The sequence below is a fragment of the Sebastes fasciatus genome, chromosome 9, assembly GCF_043250625.1.
Source record: "Sebastes fasciatus isolate fSebFas1 chromosome 9, fSebFas1.pri, whole genome shotgun sequence".
Classification (NCBI taxonomy): domain Eukaryota; kingdom Metazoa; phylum Chordata; class Actinopteri; order Perciformes; family Sebastidae; genus Sebastes; species Sebastes fasciatus.
Genome location: NC_133803.1, coordinates 34,304,705 through 34,324,324, shown reverse-complemented (window position 1 = coordinate 34,324,324; position 19,620 = coordinate 34,304,705). Strand labels below are relative to the sequence as shown.

Below are 19,620 nucleotides of genomic sequence, written 5' to 3'. Positions count from 1 at the left end.
TTTGACAAATCATTTTTCATGGAAAAGAAAGTTAAAGTTTGTCAGAGCAATGTGACCTACAAAGTGCACAATGAAGAATAATCAATAAGCCACTTTTATACAACACATTACAATAAAACAATAAAGAGATAAATTGGTAGAAAGTAAACGAATAATGTCTTTTATTTTTCACTTCTATTTCACATCTACACAACTGCAAATATATATAAAAACAATAAATGATCAGCACAATATGACAGCAGAACTTTATTGTTATTATTAAACCAAGCTAAATGGATGTTCTTCTGTCATAATGAATCACAGCTGCAAAATCAATCAAGTTGCCTTCAGCTGGTTTAACTCCGGCAGCAGCTGTGATATCAGACAACAATCTGCTTTTGCTGTGTCACTGTTTATTTGATTTACTCTGGCACAATAAACAGTTTTTATCAGCTTTAATCTCATGTTCCCTAAAGGAGAAACACATATTTGATCTCATAATTCTTATGTCAGGTGTGGTATCTTAATACAACTTAACAGACTCCATGCCTTCGTTGGCTCTACATTTACCGGTAACTCTTCCTACAACAGGTTTTAGTTTTTACAGCACATCAGTTTACTGTGTGGTTGAGAATCCTAAAATAATATTAAAAACTGCTGAGCTCTTATTAAACTGTACAGCAGATTTAAGAGGAATTTACACGCGTCCGTGACAAAGCAAACCTTGCCCACTAATCCATGAATATCTACACAATTCACAACCCCATAAATATAAATGAGAAGTTTAGACGTCGAGTGAGTGTCAGGAAAAACAAAACAATAAAACTTCCAGGCTGGAATATATCTCACCTGCACTCAAAGACTCAAAGACTGTGTCTTCAACATAGACTCAGTCTGTACAACTGGCAGTAAAGTCAGATTGAAACACAATTAAACACGAGACATTCACTCTAAGTCACGAGACGGGTTAATCTTCTATCCACTCAAAATGTTAATAGACAGTACACGTATACAGCATCCATTCTCAGTTGATCCTCAGCACAGTGGACATGAAAACTGTCTCATGTTAAAGGTCTGTTTTAACACTGTGACCCAAACCTTCCATCGAGCTGCCAATAAAGATAAAACAAATGAATTATCAGAGTAAAACCATCCACTCCGAGCCCACCAGAGTGAATCACAGGCAATAAAACACGGTACAAAAACAACAGACAAGAGCAGCTTCAAGTAGGACTCCATGTCGATCACGAGACTCGTGCCTTTCAGATGCCTGGATTTGCATCTAACTGCGTTCTCCTCAGTAAATACACAAACGTGCACGTTCAGAGGTGACACACGAGTGATTTAAAGATCGACTCAAACTGTGTGTGTTTGTGTGAGAGAGAGACAACCTGAACCGATGATAAACACCGTTCTGGTGCATCTCCAACTGTGACAACACGTACTACTCCTCCTTCATGGGTCAGGCCTCTACAGCGTGTTGAGCTCGATGAGTCTCCCGGCGAAGACGGCGAGCGTCCCGATGATGCACACGGCCATGAACACACAGAGCAGGATGTGGTCCAAAACCATGGCGACGAACTTCCACTCCTCTGCTGCCTGGAGACGAGATGAGGAAGACAGAGAGGGTTACTGTATGTTGGAGGAGCTCTGACTTTGGAGGCACGGAAGTTGGGTATTTAATAATGGTAAGTGATACTGATGTTATGTCACAGGTGATGTTCCACCAGTGATATAAAGAGTGTTTACAGACACACAAGAGACCGAATGAGAACGAATATAACAGATGTCAATTAAATTTAATGTAAAGTTAAAGGTGCAGTCTGTAGGATTTGGCGGCATCTAGTGGTGTGGTTGCAGATTGCAACCAGCTGAGCACCCCTCCTCCCTTTCCAAGACTGCAGTAACGTGAGCCGCCGAGTGCAAAACCGTGGTAACACCGTTCGCCTCGTGCAGAGACCATCATCACCATAATAACACTACTAGGACCAATGGAAGTCAAGACGGCGGCTGGGGGTACCACGGTTTAGCACTCTGCGGCTCACGTTACCGCAGTTTGACCAGCGTGTCGGAGAACTACGGTGGCCTTCAGGTAACGTAACAATGTACAAGTCTCTCTAGAGCCAGTGTTTGGTTTGTCTGTTCTGGGCTACTGTAGAAACATGGCGGACTCCGTGAAGAGGACCCGCTCCCTATGTAGATATGAAGGACTCATTCTAAGCTAACGAAAACACACGATTCTTAGTTTCAGATGATTAAACACTTATGAAAACATGGTTATTAATATTATATTCCATTTCTGCTAATAGATCCCCCAAAAGGTACTATACGTTCGACGTTTAGGAAAATTTGCTTATTGGCAGATCGACAAGAACATCGATACGCTTCTCATGATGTCAGTACGGTAAATATGAAGCTAGAGACAGCAGTCGGTTTAATTTAGCATAAAGACTGAAAACAGCTGAACAGCTAGCCTGGTTCTGTCCAGAGGTAAAAAAGAAATGCTCACTAATTAACATGTTAAATCTTCTTTGTTTAATTCACACAAAAAAATAATTGTACCACGACAAGTTGCAGTTTTATGGGGGGTTATGTACTGGACTATATTCTGTTAGGGTGGACTGAGTAGCTGGTTGCCAGGCAACCTCATGGTGACAAGAATTCAGGAAGTCACTGAAAAATGTCATTTACTTTTTGCTATTTTTAACAGTTCAATCACTTGAATTGTTCATAGAACTCCTGATAGTCTATCACTGTTTTGATGCAGATACAGATAACGTTTATTTTACAGATTTAACATTTTAAACTACAACATTTTGACTAATTGTGCAGCCAGTCTTTTTTATTTTTTTTAATAAACATAAGGTTGGTTTTATGAAATGTGAGCTTGTTGATACACGTGTGTCCAGTATTCATGCAGACTTCGTCTTACATTGTTGGACTCCTCGTCTGACTTCATGGTCTCGGCGATGTACTTCACCCCTTCGATGGCGCTGCGGACGTCAGGGTTTTTAGCGATGGGGGACTGGTAGGTGACACTGGTGGGGGTCGGGTTACCTGCAGAGGACAGACACAGAGAGATACCACATTACAGAGGACAGACACAGAGAGATACCACATTGCAGAGGACAGACACAGAGAGATACCACATTGCAGAGGACAGACACAAAGAGATACCACATTACAGAGGACAGACACAGAGAGATACCACATTACAGAGGACAGACACAGAGAGATACCACATTACAGAGGACAGACACAGAGAGATACCACATTGCAGAGGACAGACACAGAGAGATACCACATTACAGAGGACAGACACAGAGAGATACCACATTGCAGAGGACAGACACAGAGAGATACCACATTGCAGAGGACAGACACAGAGAGATACCATATTACAGAGGACAGACACAGAGAGATACCACATTGCAGAGGACAGACACAGAGAGATACCACATTACAGAGGACAGACACAGAGAGATACCACATTGCAGAGGACAGACACAGAGAGATACCATATTACAGAGGACAGACACAGAGAGATACCACATTACAGAGGACAGACACAGAGAGATACCACATTACAGAGGACAGACACAGAGAGATACCACATTACAGAGGACAGACACAGAGAGATACCACATTGCAGAGGACAGACACAGAGAGATACCACATTACAGAGGACAGACACAGAGAGATACCACATTGCAGAGGACAGACACAGAGAGATACCATATTACAGAGGACAGACACAGAGAGATACCACATTACAGAGGACAGACACAGAGAGATACCACATTACAGAGGACAGACACAGAGAGATACCACATTGCAGAGGACAGACACAGAGAGATACCATATTACAGAGGACAGACACAGAGAGATACCACATTGCAGAGGACAGACACAGAGAGATACCACATTGCAAAGGACAGACACAGAGAGATACCATATTACAGAGGACAGACACAGAGAGATACCACATTGCAGAGGACAGACACAGAGAGATACCACATTGCAGAGGACAGACACAGAGAGATACCACATTGCAGAGGACAGACACAGAGAGATACCACATTGCAGAGGACAGACACAGAGAGATACCACGTTGCTTTTTTCTTCACATCTATGATCTGTTGGAATTATCTCATTCACATTATCTAAAAGGTTTCCACTGATAATAACAGCTGCATGTTACAGTAAACATGTCTGTGTGATGAGTCATTTGTCTGTGGCCTTGCCTGAGATGTCCGAGATGTCCATGTCAGTCGGGAACATCCTCTTCTGTCTGATCTCCTGACTGGGACGCTTCATCGTTGAGAAGAACATCATGTTGGGGATGGTTTCGATGAAGACCTGAGAGAGAAACAGACACACGCAGGTGTTGATTACATCCCTGTTGTTTTTTTATCAGTCTTAAATCATCACAGGTAGATGATGACCTTGCGGATCCAGGCGGGCATGGTGTGCGTGCTGGGCGAGCGGTGATGCGTGTTGATGACGATGACGGTGATGATGATGGAGGCGATGACGAACACCATGGTGAAGAGCATGTACTTCCCGATGAGAGGAACGGCGCTGGAGGTGGAGGGGATCAGCTCCACGATGACCAGCAGGAAGACGGTCAGAGACAGCAGGACGGAGATGGACAGAGTCATCTTTTCACCTAGAGACGGAGAGACGGACACAGAGACAGACATTCAGGATACAGTTTTTCAGAGTTCCCTCATTCATAATACATATCTGATACATGTGCCACATACATGTGAGCAGGTACATTTGAAATGGGTCACTTGGGTCACATGATCATACCTACTTTATTTAGTTTCTACACTCTCCAGGCTCTGCGTACCTGAGTCAGTGGGCAGGTAGAAGACCAGTCCGGTGAGAAAAGAGAACAGCATGCAGGGAATGATGACGTTGACGATGAAATAGAGAGGCAGGCGCAGCATCAGGAAATGGTAGGTGATGTCGAGGTACGGCGTGTCGGGACAGCAGGTGTAGTAAACCCAGTGTTTCCAGCTCCGGTAGTCCTTCAGCACCCATTCACCCGACTCCATGAAGTTACTGAGGTCAGGCCGATCGTTGTCCTAAAAGACAGAAGAGTAGGAATGAATGCACTGCAATAGAAAACGGCATTACAAAATGTTATGACAAGAGTGATAGGATGGTTAGGTTTCTTATTTTATGTTTATGGTGGATGGTTCCACTCACCGGGTTGATGACGACCAGCAGGCCGTCGTATGTCCAGGTTCCCAGCTTCATGCTGCAGTTCTGCAGGTCAAAGGGGAAATGGAGGACGATGATCTCACAGTAACTCTTAAAGATGGCCGGAGGGTTCCATGTGATCATCCCAGTGTGCTCCAACAGAACTTTAGTCAGATGGATGATGGCGAAGTCTCCATCAGCGCTGTGGAGGAGGAGGAGGAGGAGGACAGAGCCAGATGTTTAAGGAGTGTACAGTATAAAAATAAATGTAGGAGTGTGTTTGAGTATATAAGAGACGTGGGGGGGGATTTGTGTTTACTTGTTGTAGAGCACCAGGTCGGGTTTCCAGATGTCGGTTGAAGGGACTCTGATCTTCCTGATGCCTCCGTATTCATCCGGATTCCAGTTCAGGTTCACATCGAGCCATTTCTTGGGTGAAAATCAGAAAACTTTACATCATTCTGCCTACTAATGTTCAGTTGTTTTAATATATTTACTATATTTTGTATCTTGTTTTTTATTGTTTTCTTATTTATTATATCTTTATTGTTTAGTTACTATTACATCTTTATGTTCTCACCCACTGCTGATGCAAAAAGAATAAAGAACATAAAGCAAATTAAATTAAGTAAATAAATAAAAATAAAATAAGAAGATACATTTTTTTTAAATATAAATAGATAAATAAACAAACGAACAAACACACAAATAAATCAATCAATAAATAAATAAATAATTAAAAATAAAGTACACATCGACAGTAATAATAATTATTGGATAAATCCCAAACTACAGATAAAATAGGCTGATAAACTTTACCATGTACAAATGGACAATTTAACTGTTTAAATGTGGTCATTTACATTTACATAAATCAAACATTATGATTCTGATGGTGGTATTTCTAAATGAATGGTTAGTAGCCTACAGTATATATTTGTGTTATCCTGAATTCAATAGTCACATTTACCTGTTTGAGACGAACATTACTGGTCACAATCTGGTTGACTTCATCCTGAGAGAAGCAGAGAGAGACAGAAAACAGTCAGGACCAAATATCATTTGTATGCTTGAAACCATTTCATCAGGAAGGCCAGCTGTGTCCTGGGTTGCCCACAAGTAGACCACAACCACAGAGCTCCCAGTAGACCACTTACACACCAAAACACTGACAATAACCTGATATTTTCAGGTGGAATTTCATTCATTCATTCATTTTCACTCTGCAATATCATTTTCCACTTGTGCAATTTTGTTAATAGTCTGTTTACTGTCACTACTGTATATACTGCTCCTATTTTTATACTTCCCTCTATTTAAATGATTCATATTTTGTTACACTTTGTTTAGCTGATGCATCTTGTTTTTTGCACTATCCCCTTTGCTGCTGTACACTGCACATCTCCCCACTGCGGGACTAATAAAGGAATATCTGATCTTATCTTATCTTATTTATTCTGTGTTTTTATGGACTCTGTTTGTCATTTTAATTAGTTAGAAAGAAGTGTGGTGTAGTGGTAGGCTACTGGGTAAAAAAATAAAAAATAATATAACATATCCTCTGTTGTTATTTATCATTATTCTACTATTTAAGATCAGTGACTGGAGAGAAGAGTTTTAAAATGGGGTTTTATTTCGCAATTTACGGGTTACCATCTAGAGACGCACCTGATGTAGACGCACCTGCTCACAATGTCAGGTACCGGGAAGACTCCACTGCGCATGCTCAGAGCTCACAGCCGTTCACTGATTGCCCACATTAAGTTCTGTGGTCGTTGTCGCCTCGCAGGTGACATGAATTCGTATTTATTTTCAGATGGAAGATGTGTTTTATCTTCTACAGCAGGAATGTGAAAGTCTAAATTACCTTTTAGAAGAAAAACTTGACATTAAACTCCTCTGTGTTCACCGAGAGATCAACCAGAGACTCTGTGGAGGAGGAGAGGAACCGAACCGGACCGCGTGTGTTCCGGATCGGGTGGTTCCTGGTCTAGAAACAGTCTTTCAGGATCTCAAGCATCTCTCTGAGGGGATTCACGTTCCCTAACATGAAGGTTCAGTTTTTATGACTCTGCTAAACTAACCGTTGTCTGCTATCTACATCTGGTAGGGAAACCACAAAAGTGTAATAAATTAATAAGTACATAAATAGATATAATAATATTTTACTGTTCAACACAGGCCATTTTGGTAGAGATATTAAATATATGACAACAGAATAGAAATAATGATATTTGACCTTATTTATGGCACTTTGGAGGCAGATGTTTTACTTTGATAATTCTGCAGTTGCCTTCAGTCCAAAATGGCGGAGCAACTATTTAGTTTCACTTCTTATCAATGTAAGTTCTTTGGTATGGCTGGCATACAACTCAAAGACAAACATCAGTTGAATGGACTCTATAGAAGTTTTTATTGGACTTTTTTAGATGTAACCCACAGAAGACATTCCACAAATATGTACAATGATCTGCAAATATTTCACTATCTCCACAAACATGAATCATCTATTTCACATTTTGCAGATAGCTTCCTGTGCATTTGTGGACCATGTGACATTTGCAACTTCCCTCCTGTTTGTTTACAGAATTTTGTCCAATTGGTACTGTTACAAATGTCACATGGTCCACAAATGCACAGGAAGCGATCTGCAAATGCGAAATAGATGCACAAATGTGTAGATATCACTTTACATGTAAACCTTAAAATACGTATTTACAGAGTGAGTTTTGCGTATTTGCAAATCGCCCTGTATTTTTGTGGATGTGACTTTACACAACACAAATACAAAAATACATGTTTGTGGGTAGTGAAATATTTGCAGATCATGGTACACATTTGTGGAATGTCTTCTGTGGGTTGCAACTAATAAAGTCCAATAAAAACTTCCATAGGACTCTGATGTTCCTCCTGATGCCTCCACTTCAGGTTCACATCGATCCATTGTTGGGGTGAAAAGCTGAAAACTGATCATTTGGTCTATTAATGTGCTGATTAAGCAAAGCTCAGGTGTTTTATTTCCCTATGAGGATCATTTAAACTCTGTTTTTCTTACATTGTGTGAAGTGCCATCGTCTTTGTCTTTACAGACGGACTTGACAAGAACGAATTTCAGCCGTGGTCTTCATCATCTTTACCGACTGGTGAAGCTCGCTGAGGAGCCAGAAGGAGATCTACAACAGTAAGAGCTACTTCTTTATGTCTGCATTGTGTTGTGCTGCTTGTGTTTACATCACTGAGACGGTTTGTTGTATCCCTGATTCTATAGTATGGGTGGCATAGACCTACATAGGTTGCTTTCTTACATTACATTTGTTGTTCTTTACTTCCATATGAGGATAATTTAACTTAACATCATGTGAAGTGTCATGGTCTTCGTCTTTACAGACTGGTTAAGCTAGATAAAGACCCAGAAAGAGAGCTAGAAACAACTGATTTGTATTTGCATTGTGTTTGTGTTTTCTGGCCGCCGTGTCGATATGTTCACTTATTGTGAGGATGTCATGATCATCCTCTTCACAGTTTGGACCCAGAAGGAGATCTACAACGGTAAGAGAGCTATTTAATATTATTTATGTTGTGCTTGTTTTGTGGCCGCTGTGCCAACTCAGAGCTGATATGCTCGTTATGACCCTGATGCATTATGGGTAGCATACATGGCTGCCACGCCTAGCCTGTTGTCATTAGGTCTCTGTCACCTTGTTGCATCTTTGTCTCATTACCAGTGTGGCTGGATTCATATGAGTAGCAGCGTTGGTCTTTACAGTGAATTCCTGTTTGTTTTGCATTCTGTTTGCATTATCGTGGCTGCTGTGACATGACATGGTGTAACAGCTTGTGACTTCTCTGTCTGCATGAGATGGAAACCTTGTTTCTTGAGTGTATTGCAAATGGTAATTGAGAAGAGATGCTAGATATGTTGAATATGTTCTGCTGTTATTTCACATAAGTTGCATAACATATCATCCTTTCTGTATTAGTTAGACCTGCCTGGTTTATTTCAGTACCATGGACAGTGCCTTACGCTATATAGCTCTAAGTTTAGTGATCTATAGATTACTGTGACTTTGTCTCTGATGAATCGGACTGTTCGCTTATATTTTTATGATGTTATTTGCTATAAATGAATTTGATAAATCCCACATTTACCTTCCTGCAACATAGCATAATTGAGTTAACAACAATCGTGAAGTGAAACTGCCGATATGTTTGGTCCTAAATCATGACTGCCACATTATGGTATGGAGAGCCACATTTCTAATCCGTCAAGCTTCTCTACTGCTGCCCTGTTTTGTAATTAGGGCTGATCTTGGAAAGAAAAATCAAATTGCATTTATTTTGACTGATATTGCAATTGCGATATGACTTGCAATATTAGAGGGAATGATAATTTTTATACATAATTTTTCTCATTTTTATTGAAAAAAATATCTTAAAATGATTATGGTGGGAATTTTGTGGGGATCAATACCAAACAAAGACATTTTTCTTAAGTCTGTAGAATATTATGTGTATGCCAGGACTTCTCTGTAGCACGAAAATATTTAATTTAAAATGGTATTTTGATGCACATTTCACCTTTAATGAATATTGCACCTGCTGTGATTTGAATATTGTAGTAGGCCATATCGTGATTTTGATTAAAACTTCTATTAATTGTTGATCTGTATTTGTAATTCAATTAGAACAGTTCTTGTAGTTAGTAAGTTAATGTGTTGTGGTCTTTTTTTTTATTTAATAAGATGTATTTTTAATTTGTGCTGTGCATATCCCGGGATTTGAAAGTACCAACATGTTGCACTGAAACAACAGTTTTTACTTGATAGCAAAGTGCTTACAGGTCTGCCCAGATGTTACAGTATGTTCTTAGAATAAAAGAGCTGTTAAAAGGTCTTATTCATAACATTTTCATATATTCAATTAATTTAGAAAGGTGCCAAATAAAAGTATTTCTTCTCCTAAAACAATATTCAGATTTTGAATAAATCATTTAAAAAATATTGAATAAACAACGTTCGGTCGTCAGCGATCACGAGTCTTAGTAGTTGCGAGTTAGTGTGGAAAAAAACAGATAAATGGAGTTTGATGTAAACGCCAGGCTTCAACCGCTTGTTGTGAAGTGAAAGCAATGGAACGGGCGTGGGAGGGTGGGATATCTAGTGCCTGAATGTTATCAATGTTATCAGTAGCACATTTAAATTACAGTCATGTAGTTCGGTCTTTAATTTCTTTCTTTATGTAAAATACAGAAATGGATTCAGGGATGGTCTTCACTAGGTATTTGGAGGAGGCCTGAAATCCTCAAGTGAAAACGTTGTGAGCATAATGTCAGTAGTAGTATTTATTTATATTATATTTATAAGTCATTCCTCTCCCTTACCACACTGATGAGCTGTATTAGCTGCAATCCCACGGTGACCGACACGGCGTCACTGAAGTGGTTCACGGGACGGACCACCTTGTTGTAACCAGTAAACAGGTGTTTCACCAGTCGAGTCTCATCTTCTGAGCAGAATACTGGACCTATAGGACACACAGACATACAAGGAATAAACTTTATTGTGTTGCACACTCTTTACTTGGTGAGTCTGAGGAGGAATTGAACTTAAAAACCCTCAAACTTTAAAGTAATGTCAGTAATGCACGCTTTATGCTGTAAACAAACTCTGGTTAACACATTCACAACACATTTTTATTTTGGGCTTAAACTGGCTGAGGTAAACAGTCTGACATGTGGCCATTCCCAGCTGACGCCTGTGTCGCCTCCAAATGTTTTCACACTGGAGCTAAAATCACAGCTGAAGCGAGAGGGAGGCCAGCAGATTGCTTTTAACCGTGATTCACACAGCAAACATTTCCCAGGCTTACAACCAGCAACCCGAAACCCTTCAACGTGACTGAGGGAGAGTTAGAGAATGCAACTGGAACAGAGGAAGACAGGAAATATCAGATGAGAGAGGCAGAGACAGGCACATGCAGACAGATCAGCAGCAACAGCAGTGAAGTGAGTGACGTGCCGTATCGGTGAAAAGCCTCCGCAGTGACTGTCCCATGAGCCGTCTAAGCGCTGCAATCAAGTGTGTTTCTGTATAAATCCTCGGAGCGGAACCTAATCTGAGTGTTAAGAGGGTGTTTGGGAAAACCATCCCTGGCCAATCCAGTCCACATTAAGTCTGGATCAGTCAGAGTTGAGAACAGTTAACCTGCATTTAACACCTCTTCAGACTAAAGGTGTTTCCAGCTAACAGACTTACAGCAGTTATGTCCTTATTATGAGCCCATAAATGATGCTATAGCTACGGGATATGCAACATGAACCAGCTTCACTTGTTGGTTTCTGATGAACTAGAGACAGGAAATATCTTAATTCATGACGTGTGTATCTGTAGTACAGCTGACCTCTGTGAGCTGTCATGAAACTGTTCCAGATTTTCATCAGATTAATTTGTAAAAGCGTGTTTGGTTGTTGGTTGGATTCTGGCAGTGTTACAATCTTTTTAGACTGCAAGTTGGTGTTGTTGTGTGGCTGTGACGTTTGCTGCAATACCACAATTATGTTAATTCAAAGAGACAAAGGTTCTGCTGTATGACTGGGTTCTGAACTTTTTGTCCCTGGAAAAATCCCAAGAGGTTATTATTAAAAATCAGCAGACTAGATGTTGGCAGTAGTCGAAACCTCGAGCTACTTTACCAACAATAAAACGATCAGTAGTTTTTAGACACAGTGAGGTTTTGAATCTACATGAGTGTTTAATTTTCTGTTGAACATGAAATAGAGCATGAATGAATTTGTGAAGCTGATACTTATGTTAATATCTGAGAATGCCAGATAAACACACGGTTGGCATCCCTCAAATTTGTTTTTTTAAGAGTTTCTGATTGCAATTTATTTTTTGAATATTTGCAAAAACACAGAAATGTTGTCTGTCACTTTTGAAATCTCTGCACTATATGAAGGAATATTATTTTAGATCTGATGTCATTCAATGTTTGATATATTTTACATTAAAAAAACATGCATGGTGTTCAAAGTATACCGTAGCTTCCGGGGGAGCCATATTTTTCGGCGGAGTGAGGGTACTGTAGCCTACACAGAACTGTATGCTTGATTGCTATTGTCATCTGTAGTGGTTGTTTACATAAAAACACATAATTCAAATGATTATGATTATTTAAATATTTGCTTTGATTAAAACAAATGTTGTACATAATTCCCTCTTATCTATTTTATATTGCTGTAAAAACGTCTCCTACAAAGTGTATTTATTTAACACATCATGATAACGTTGTAATTTACCTTTGCAGAGTAGTCATTTTTACTGAGTAGAGCTTGAACGCCTCATAATGTAACTCAATGGAACCTTCGTTAACGTTAGTAGCCCCGTTATTTAACCAAGCAGGACTGAGCATCTAACGGCTTCTGACTGGTAACGTTACTCGCTGTCTTCCTTTTGAGTTCAACACAGATTTGTTGTTCAGTGTCGCATTATCAGGGAACAAAATAGGGTGCGTTCCATCAGGCTTAGTCGTAGTAGCGCCATGCTTTTGAACGCTTTTTTTTCTCTCCGCCGTGGCTCCGGTCCCAAACAAACTGAAACATGACACAACGTGCGTATGCGTCATTGTGCATGCATAACTCAATCAATACAGATGAATCAGTAGTCATGGAGGCATGAGATGCCAAGGAGTTGAGCAACTTGGAACGGATTCTCTAATTTCATCACGAGCATTTTCACTGCCTGTCTGACGATTTTATCCGACACTGCCAACATTTACCCGCATTTGGTGGGTGGCGGGTTCTAATTTCAGACTGTGGTATTAGCTGATAATATATTAAGATATTGGTCTGGTTCTACCAGAAACAATGGCCATATCATTTCTGAAATTACCCCGGATACTTCCACGCATACGCACCTCTAAATCTGAGGCCATGGTTCTCAGCAGGAAACCGGTGGTTTGCCTACTCCGGGTAGGGAATGAGTCCTTACCCCAAGTGAAGGAGTTTAAGTATCTCGGGGTCTTGTTCGCGAGTGAGGGGACGATGGAACGTGAGATTGGTCGGAGAATCGGAGCAGCAGGGGCGGTATTGCATTCGCTTTACCGCACCGTTGTGACGAAAAGAGAGCTGAGCCGGAAGGCAAAGCTCTCGATCTACCGTTCAATCTTCGTTCCTACTCTCACCTATAGTCATGAGGGTTGGGTCATGACCGAAAGAACGAGGTCGCGGGTGCAAGCGGCCGAAATGGGTTTCCTCAGGAGGGTGGCTGGCGTCTCCCTTAGAGATAGGGTAAGAAGCTCAGTCATCCGTGAGGGACTCGGAGTAGAGTCCTTGCTCCTTTGCGTCGAAAGGAGCCAGTTGAGGTGGTTCGGGCATCTAGCACGGATGCCTCCTGGGCGCCTCCCTTGGGAGGTGTTCCAGGCACGACCAGCTGGGAGGAGGCCACGGGGAAGACCCAGGACTAGGTGGAGAGATTATATCTCTACTCTGGCCTGGGAACGCCTCGGGATCCCCCAGTCAGAGCTGGTTAATGTGGCCCGGGAAAGGGAAGTTTGGGGTCCCCTGCTGGAGCTGTTGCCCCCGCGACCCGATCCCGGATAAGCGGTTGAAGATGGATGGATGGACTTCCACAGCATCCGGTAGGCTGGTCACCGCTCTCGAGACCGAACTAACTGAATTTACATGCGTCATTTTCTCGCCCACCTGTTGGCCACCTGTAGTAGGCTATACTTTGTACTACAAGTGGACTATCGCATCATCTTTTGTTCATGTAATCACATTTAACACATCATATAAGTTTTAATATAACATGACGCAGCAGATTAGCATCGTGCTGCTAGCCAGGTTGTGACATAAGCTTCATCTTTTGCATGTTATTGGAGTCTGCTGGTAATCCACACTGAACTGAGCAGGCTAGGATCTGGTTTCATTTAACCAAGAGCAGGGCACACACACACACACACACACACACACACACACACACACACACACACACACACACGCTTCTTCTTTTGGCATCTGTCTGGGTGATGTGGACGAGGAGTGTGGTGTTGTTGTGTACAGCGCTGATGTTCATTTCCCCGGCTGTCTGCCGTCGCCTCTATCTGTCGCTGGCTGCCTGCTCGCTGTCTGTTGTCCTGCTAGCACGCTTTGATCTGGCCACAGACAAAAATAGATTGGGAGGGAAGGCGGGACGGAGGGGCCACTTGGAGCTGTCAATCATTGCCCACTCTCAACTCCAATTTCCGCATGATACTGAACTACCGCTGCAAAATATTCTATTTTCTGCCACTTTCTATAGCTGAAAAGCAACACAAGCGTGGGTGTGGAGATTATTTTGAGTTGTATTTGAGTCCATGATTTTGTTTTGTGGGCTTGAAGAAAATGCTGCTGAGGAAAGTGAATTGATTGTACTGTTACGATGCATTTGAGCAGGGCTTTAAAGGAGAAGAAATAGGTAGCCGCTTACCCTCAAATTGCCTCATCTGTCTGCTCTCTCAGTGAACTTTTGGTCATGCATTGTTGCATTCAGTCAAACGTGGTTGAATGGTTGGCTATAGATAGCTCGTTGTCTTATGTTGCATTCACACAAAAGCAAATTTTTGCCTCGCTTTACTCGCGAGAGTTGGACCGCCGGCATCATTTGTGTTCATTAAGGCTAGACGCTCCGGAGAGGAGGAGGAGCTTGTCTCCATAGATAGCAACAACTTTTCTTTCCTCCATTTCCTCCATCAACCATGGAAGAAATAACCTCTGTTGCTGCTTTGTACATGTTGTGGAAGTCCCAGATATGTCAGAAAACCAAACGCTGATGTGTCTGGGTTCATAACATCACCCGGTGGCGAGCTGTATTCACATACTATGCTATTGCACCGACTGTATCTAGCAAGTCACGCATCTCTACTGCGGTTTGAGCCCAAAATAAACGGTTCAAAAGGATGCCGAAATAACTGCATAATAATGCTGATTAGTAAAAAGTCTGAATTCATGCTAAGTCAGGTCTGTCCGCAAGACGATGAGCAAACAACTTTTAAAATGCTTGTTTTCTTAATGGAGTTCAGATTGATCAGTGCCAGGTTATGCTAACATTGCAGCTGCTCCATCAACACTGAACATAACGTCATCTAGGCATAAATACGGCAGCAATGTTACACAAAATATCTCTGGCTGCATTCTTGTCTATTAAGTTTATCGTGAGCGAATAAATGAATTCTTCCTATTCCTCAATTAAATTCTTGTGTACTGACAGTTAAACATCTGTGCAAAGTAGAAAGCCAAAGAATGAATCCTTATGTGTTTTTGTGTTTCTGACTGACACTAAGACCTGAATGTTCTTGTAGATCTGTCTGTATGTAGCTGAAACATTTCTGTGGTTTATAGCTGTGATCTCTTAGTGTCCATATGGTGGTTTCTTTTCTGAGAGCCAGCGACTTTTTTCAATTGTTCCCAATGAGTAAAGAGCATATGCGACTGTCTAGACACTTTTAAAGTTATGTAATGTGAACATCTTAATGTAGCCCATCTAACCTGAGACATAACAATCATGTGTGGAGGCTGGAATGATCTGTCTGATATACCGACAAAACAAGCTCCAGCTAGTAAATATTTTTCAAAGTGGATGTGTACCGTCCGGGAAATAAAGACCTTCAAATGATTTACTGAGCCTTGTTTTTATTGCACATCTGCAGCGATGCAGATAATGTCCAACTGGTGGCTCGCAGGCTTGCGTCCATTCATCCTAACACGGCACTGCTATCTGGCCATCACATCAATTTGTCACCAGTGTGTTTCATAAAATGTGCCAGTACCCAAATCACTGAATTGGTAAATGATAAATAAAAGTAATTCCTATTGAAATGAATAGATGGTTAATCTCACTGGTGCAGACACTGAATGCTTGATTAAACTAAAAAATAAATACTGAACAGAAATCAGGTATGCAATAAGAAACGCATCGTTTCAATGAAAACGCAGTTTTGTTAAACTTAAAAAAACAAAAAAAGAACATTTGTATTCATAAAATTAATAAAGGAGTTACACAATGTAAAACACTTTCTAGTAAAGGAATAGTGTGTTGGATCTGGCGGTATCTAGCGGTGAATTCTCCCGTGTGCTAAGCGTGTTGGAGAGCTACGGTGGTCGAGGCAGAAACATGAATGGCCCTCTCTAGAGCCAGTTGTTGTTGTAAGGATAGCTTAGGTCAGTGGACTCCTAAATTGGTACACATTATGTCATGGACCCCTATTTGATAAGATTTCACTCCAGGGATCTCCATCTGAAAAGATTTTGGTTTATTAGATATGATTAATACCACAACGCTTGTCAACTCCAGTTGAGGAGATAACCGTGGAGAAAGTGAAACCTGTGGTCAGAGTAGTCACTCTATGACTCTTAACTCACATTGGGTTTACTTCTATAGTGAAAACTAACTATTCACCATTTTTCTGGGGACCCCCTGGAACAACTCCCTCAAGGACCCCTGGGGGAGTGTGTGTGTTTGTGTGAAGTGAGTGGTGAAGCAAGAGAGAGAGAGAGAGAGAGAGAGCAGCGGCGGCAGCGAGTAACGTTATCGACTTCGACCCAAGCAGGAAAAGTTAACGGAGTTTGGTTTGTCCATCCTGGGCTACTGTAGAAACATGGCGATATAAAGTAGATGTAGATATAAACGGCTCATTCTAAGGTAACAAAAACACAACAACTCTTATTTTCGGGTGATTATACACTAAAGAGAACATACTTATTAATATTATATTTCATTTCTGCCAATAGATCCCCTCATTGTTACACACTGGTCCTTTAAGGCCTGATCAAAACTCTGCTAGTCATTTAAACTGTATATCATGATACTGTATATCAGGGAGAGTTCATTCAAACCTTTCCTGAACTACATTCAAGCCTTTTTCAGAGCTGTTATTTCTTTGTGAAGATAATATTCTTAGGTTTTGTTTTAACTCTCGTGTGTAATTTCTGTAATTTCATTTACAGATCATGTAATTTGATGTGATGTTTTCAGTAATTTAAATGATGGTCTCATTTGTTTTTTGCTGCCTACCAGATAAACCAGTCACATTAATTAATGTATGTCTTTCATAGCAGAGTTTGTGAAATAAATGTGTATGAGCATTTAATTAATATGTAGTGTTTTGACTTGCAGAAATCAGTGGATGATGCACTTTATGGGCAAAACCTTTCTTTAAATGATTGAGAGTCATTAGACAGAAGATCAGGCATAGGAATACGGATGACTGTGAAGTGGTCCATGATTTGGGGAGGCAGGGTTGACCTGGTTGTTCCAGTATTTGAATGGTCACAGGTTTAATCCCCCCCCCAAGAGACCGTGTGTGTGTGCATCATCAAGCATGTGTCCCGTCCAAGTGTCCTTGAACAAAGACACTGAACGCATACCTACTCACCGATGAATATAAATCACTCTTGAAGAGGACAGCGGATACAGTAAATGCCTTAAATATGAACGCGGAGAGGAATGCTAACAATGCTGAGCTGCCTTTTAGGAGCTGAAGGACGAATGCTAACACACTCTCATTTCTAGAAGTGCTTTGCACAGATGGTTAACAGGCAGAATGTCTTATTCACAGATTCAGTAGTAAACTGTCTTCAGGTGGTATAAGACATGCAGTAGGGGTGGTCGATATCATGATATATTGTTTACGATTCAGAATAGTACAAGATATTAATCACCATTCTTCTTCCCTGCTTATATTATTTATATCATGGTAGCTATACCTTTAATGTCTTTAGTTGTGATATAAACCATTGTGGGAAATGTTGGAAATCAGTGAGCAAGTCTGATTTATGGCATTTATTGCATCTGTATGATTTTTGCATCATGTGATGAAACACTTTGATTTGTCACTAGATTAACCAAAACCAGAGATTCCTGTCTGCTTGTTTTATCCATGAACTGATTCTCAAGGGTTTTTTCCAGAAAATGTACTATAGCACGGTATATCAATTAGTGTTGCACTATACCGATACTAGAAAGGTATTATATAAAAAAAATGACATACTCAAATATAGGGGACATCCTATTACTGCATACCATTTAATTTATTTTAGTGAATACATTTTTACATTTCATGATCTGTCCTCTATTATTTCATTACTTTTGCTGATGTTTTAGATTTTTTGCCGTGAATCGTTTCAGTATCGGTATTGAGATATTTAGGCAGGGTATCTTATCGAAGTTGGAATTTTGGTATTGTGACAATGCTAATATCAATATCGTGAAATAAAAGTACATGCACAGTGATAAAGGGTTTTATTGGTATTGCCTAGTCTGCATTGTAGCTTTTTCTTTGCTTCCCAGGCCATGTGTCAGGACGCTGTTTCCTGTTTCTTAGCAATGCCCATCGACACACCTAGTACAGTCTCTGGAGAGATCAGTACTTTATCCACACAGTATTTAGCAAAATGCATGCTTAAACACGTATAATACATACAATCTAAGATAATAGCTTTCATAAAAAGGCAGCTCGGGGGTTGTTTTCTGAAGAGTTAAAATGGGTGAGATTTAATTTCTACTTGTAGAGACAACAGGCCAATCCCTCTTTGATAAATTAAATACATATTATTACTAGTTAATGTTAGTAGTATTGTTCAAAGAGCTTTAGTCCCAGGGAACACGACTACATTTACCTCTCTATCCAGACATTTTTAGGACCTGCTCTGATACAGCAAGCCAAAAAACAGAACAGAGAAGGTTGAAATATCAAGACCCCCCACACACACAAGCACACTCACATGCAGGAAGACTTACCGGCAATTACACCGAGAATCCACGCCAGCAAGACCTGGACCTTAGAGAGGTTCATATCTCCACCAGATGATTATGAAAACAGCCCTGAACTCTACAGCATCCGTTTAATAATGTGTAGTTAACCAGTTAGCATGTCACAAGATAACCTCAAGCTAACTGACTTTACACAGAAGCAGACCTACGTGTGCACTGAAGCTGTAACAGTCACTTTGGAGTTAAAGTGTGTGCAGTGGGAAGGTGGGTCGCCCAGTAAGTGAGCTCTGGTTTCTCCCTGAAAACCTCCCCCACCCAACAACATCCCAACCTCTCAGCGCACTTCAAGGCACGGGAGACAGCTGGGAGTGTGTGTGCCTGTGGGTGTGTGTGTGTGTGTGTGTGTTTGTGTGTGTGTTGAATAGACACTAATCAACACTGTCATCATTTCATGTGGAAGTTTTTCTTCCGGTAATGCCTCCTGTATAGCATCTTATATGTCAGTGAGACGGAGAAGCAAAGAGAGGCATGACGACAGACAGCAGAGGGGAAATGAGGAAAGACAGACAGATGGACAGTGTAGGGGACAGGACAGAGACGGAGACAGGGAGGCAGACAGGAGGACAGCTGAGAGCTGTCACTGATGGAATGAGAAGCATGTCCACACATGCTGCTACCCCAC

The 19,620-nt window shown here is 41.0% G+C and overlaps 1 protein-coding gene and 1 long non-coding RNA gene across 2 annotated transcripts in view; one reads left to right on the top strand and one right to left on the bottom strand.

Moving 5' to 3' along the window:
• Positions 1-144: 144 nt before the first annotated feature.
• On the bottom strand, positions 145-19,305 carry LOC141774601 (acetylcholine receptor subunit alpha). Its single transcript, XM_074647387.1, has 10 exons — positions 18,966-19,305; positions 10,571-10,713; positions 6,161-6,205; positions 5,510-5,619; positions 5,197-5,392; positions 4,835-5,072; positions 4,425-4,648; positions 4,206-4,338; positions 2,912-3,060; positions 145-1,578 (listed from the first exon to the last, which is right to left on the bottom strand). The coding sequence occupies exons 1-10, from the start codon at positions 19,018-19,020 to the stop codon at positions 1,450-1,452; spliced, it is 1,422 nt and encodes a 473-aa protein (XP_074503488.1). The 5' UTR covers positions 19,021-19,305; the 3' UTR covers positions 145-1,449.
• Positions 5,898-19,620, top strand: part of LOC141774603 (uncharacterized) — a 61,140-nt gene continuing 47,417 nt past the window's right edge. The window contains exons 1-2 of the long non-coding RNA XR_012595383.1: positions 5,898-7,244; positions 8,280-8,371. This is a non-coding gene — a long non-coding RNA (uncharacterized LOC141774603). The remainder of the gene's footprint in view (positions 7,245-8,279; positions 8,372-19,620) is intronic.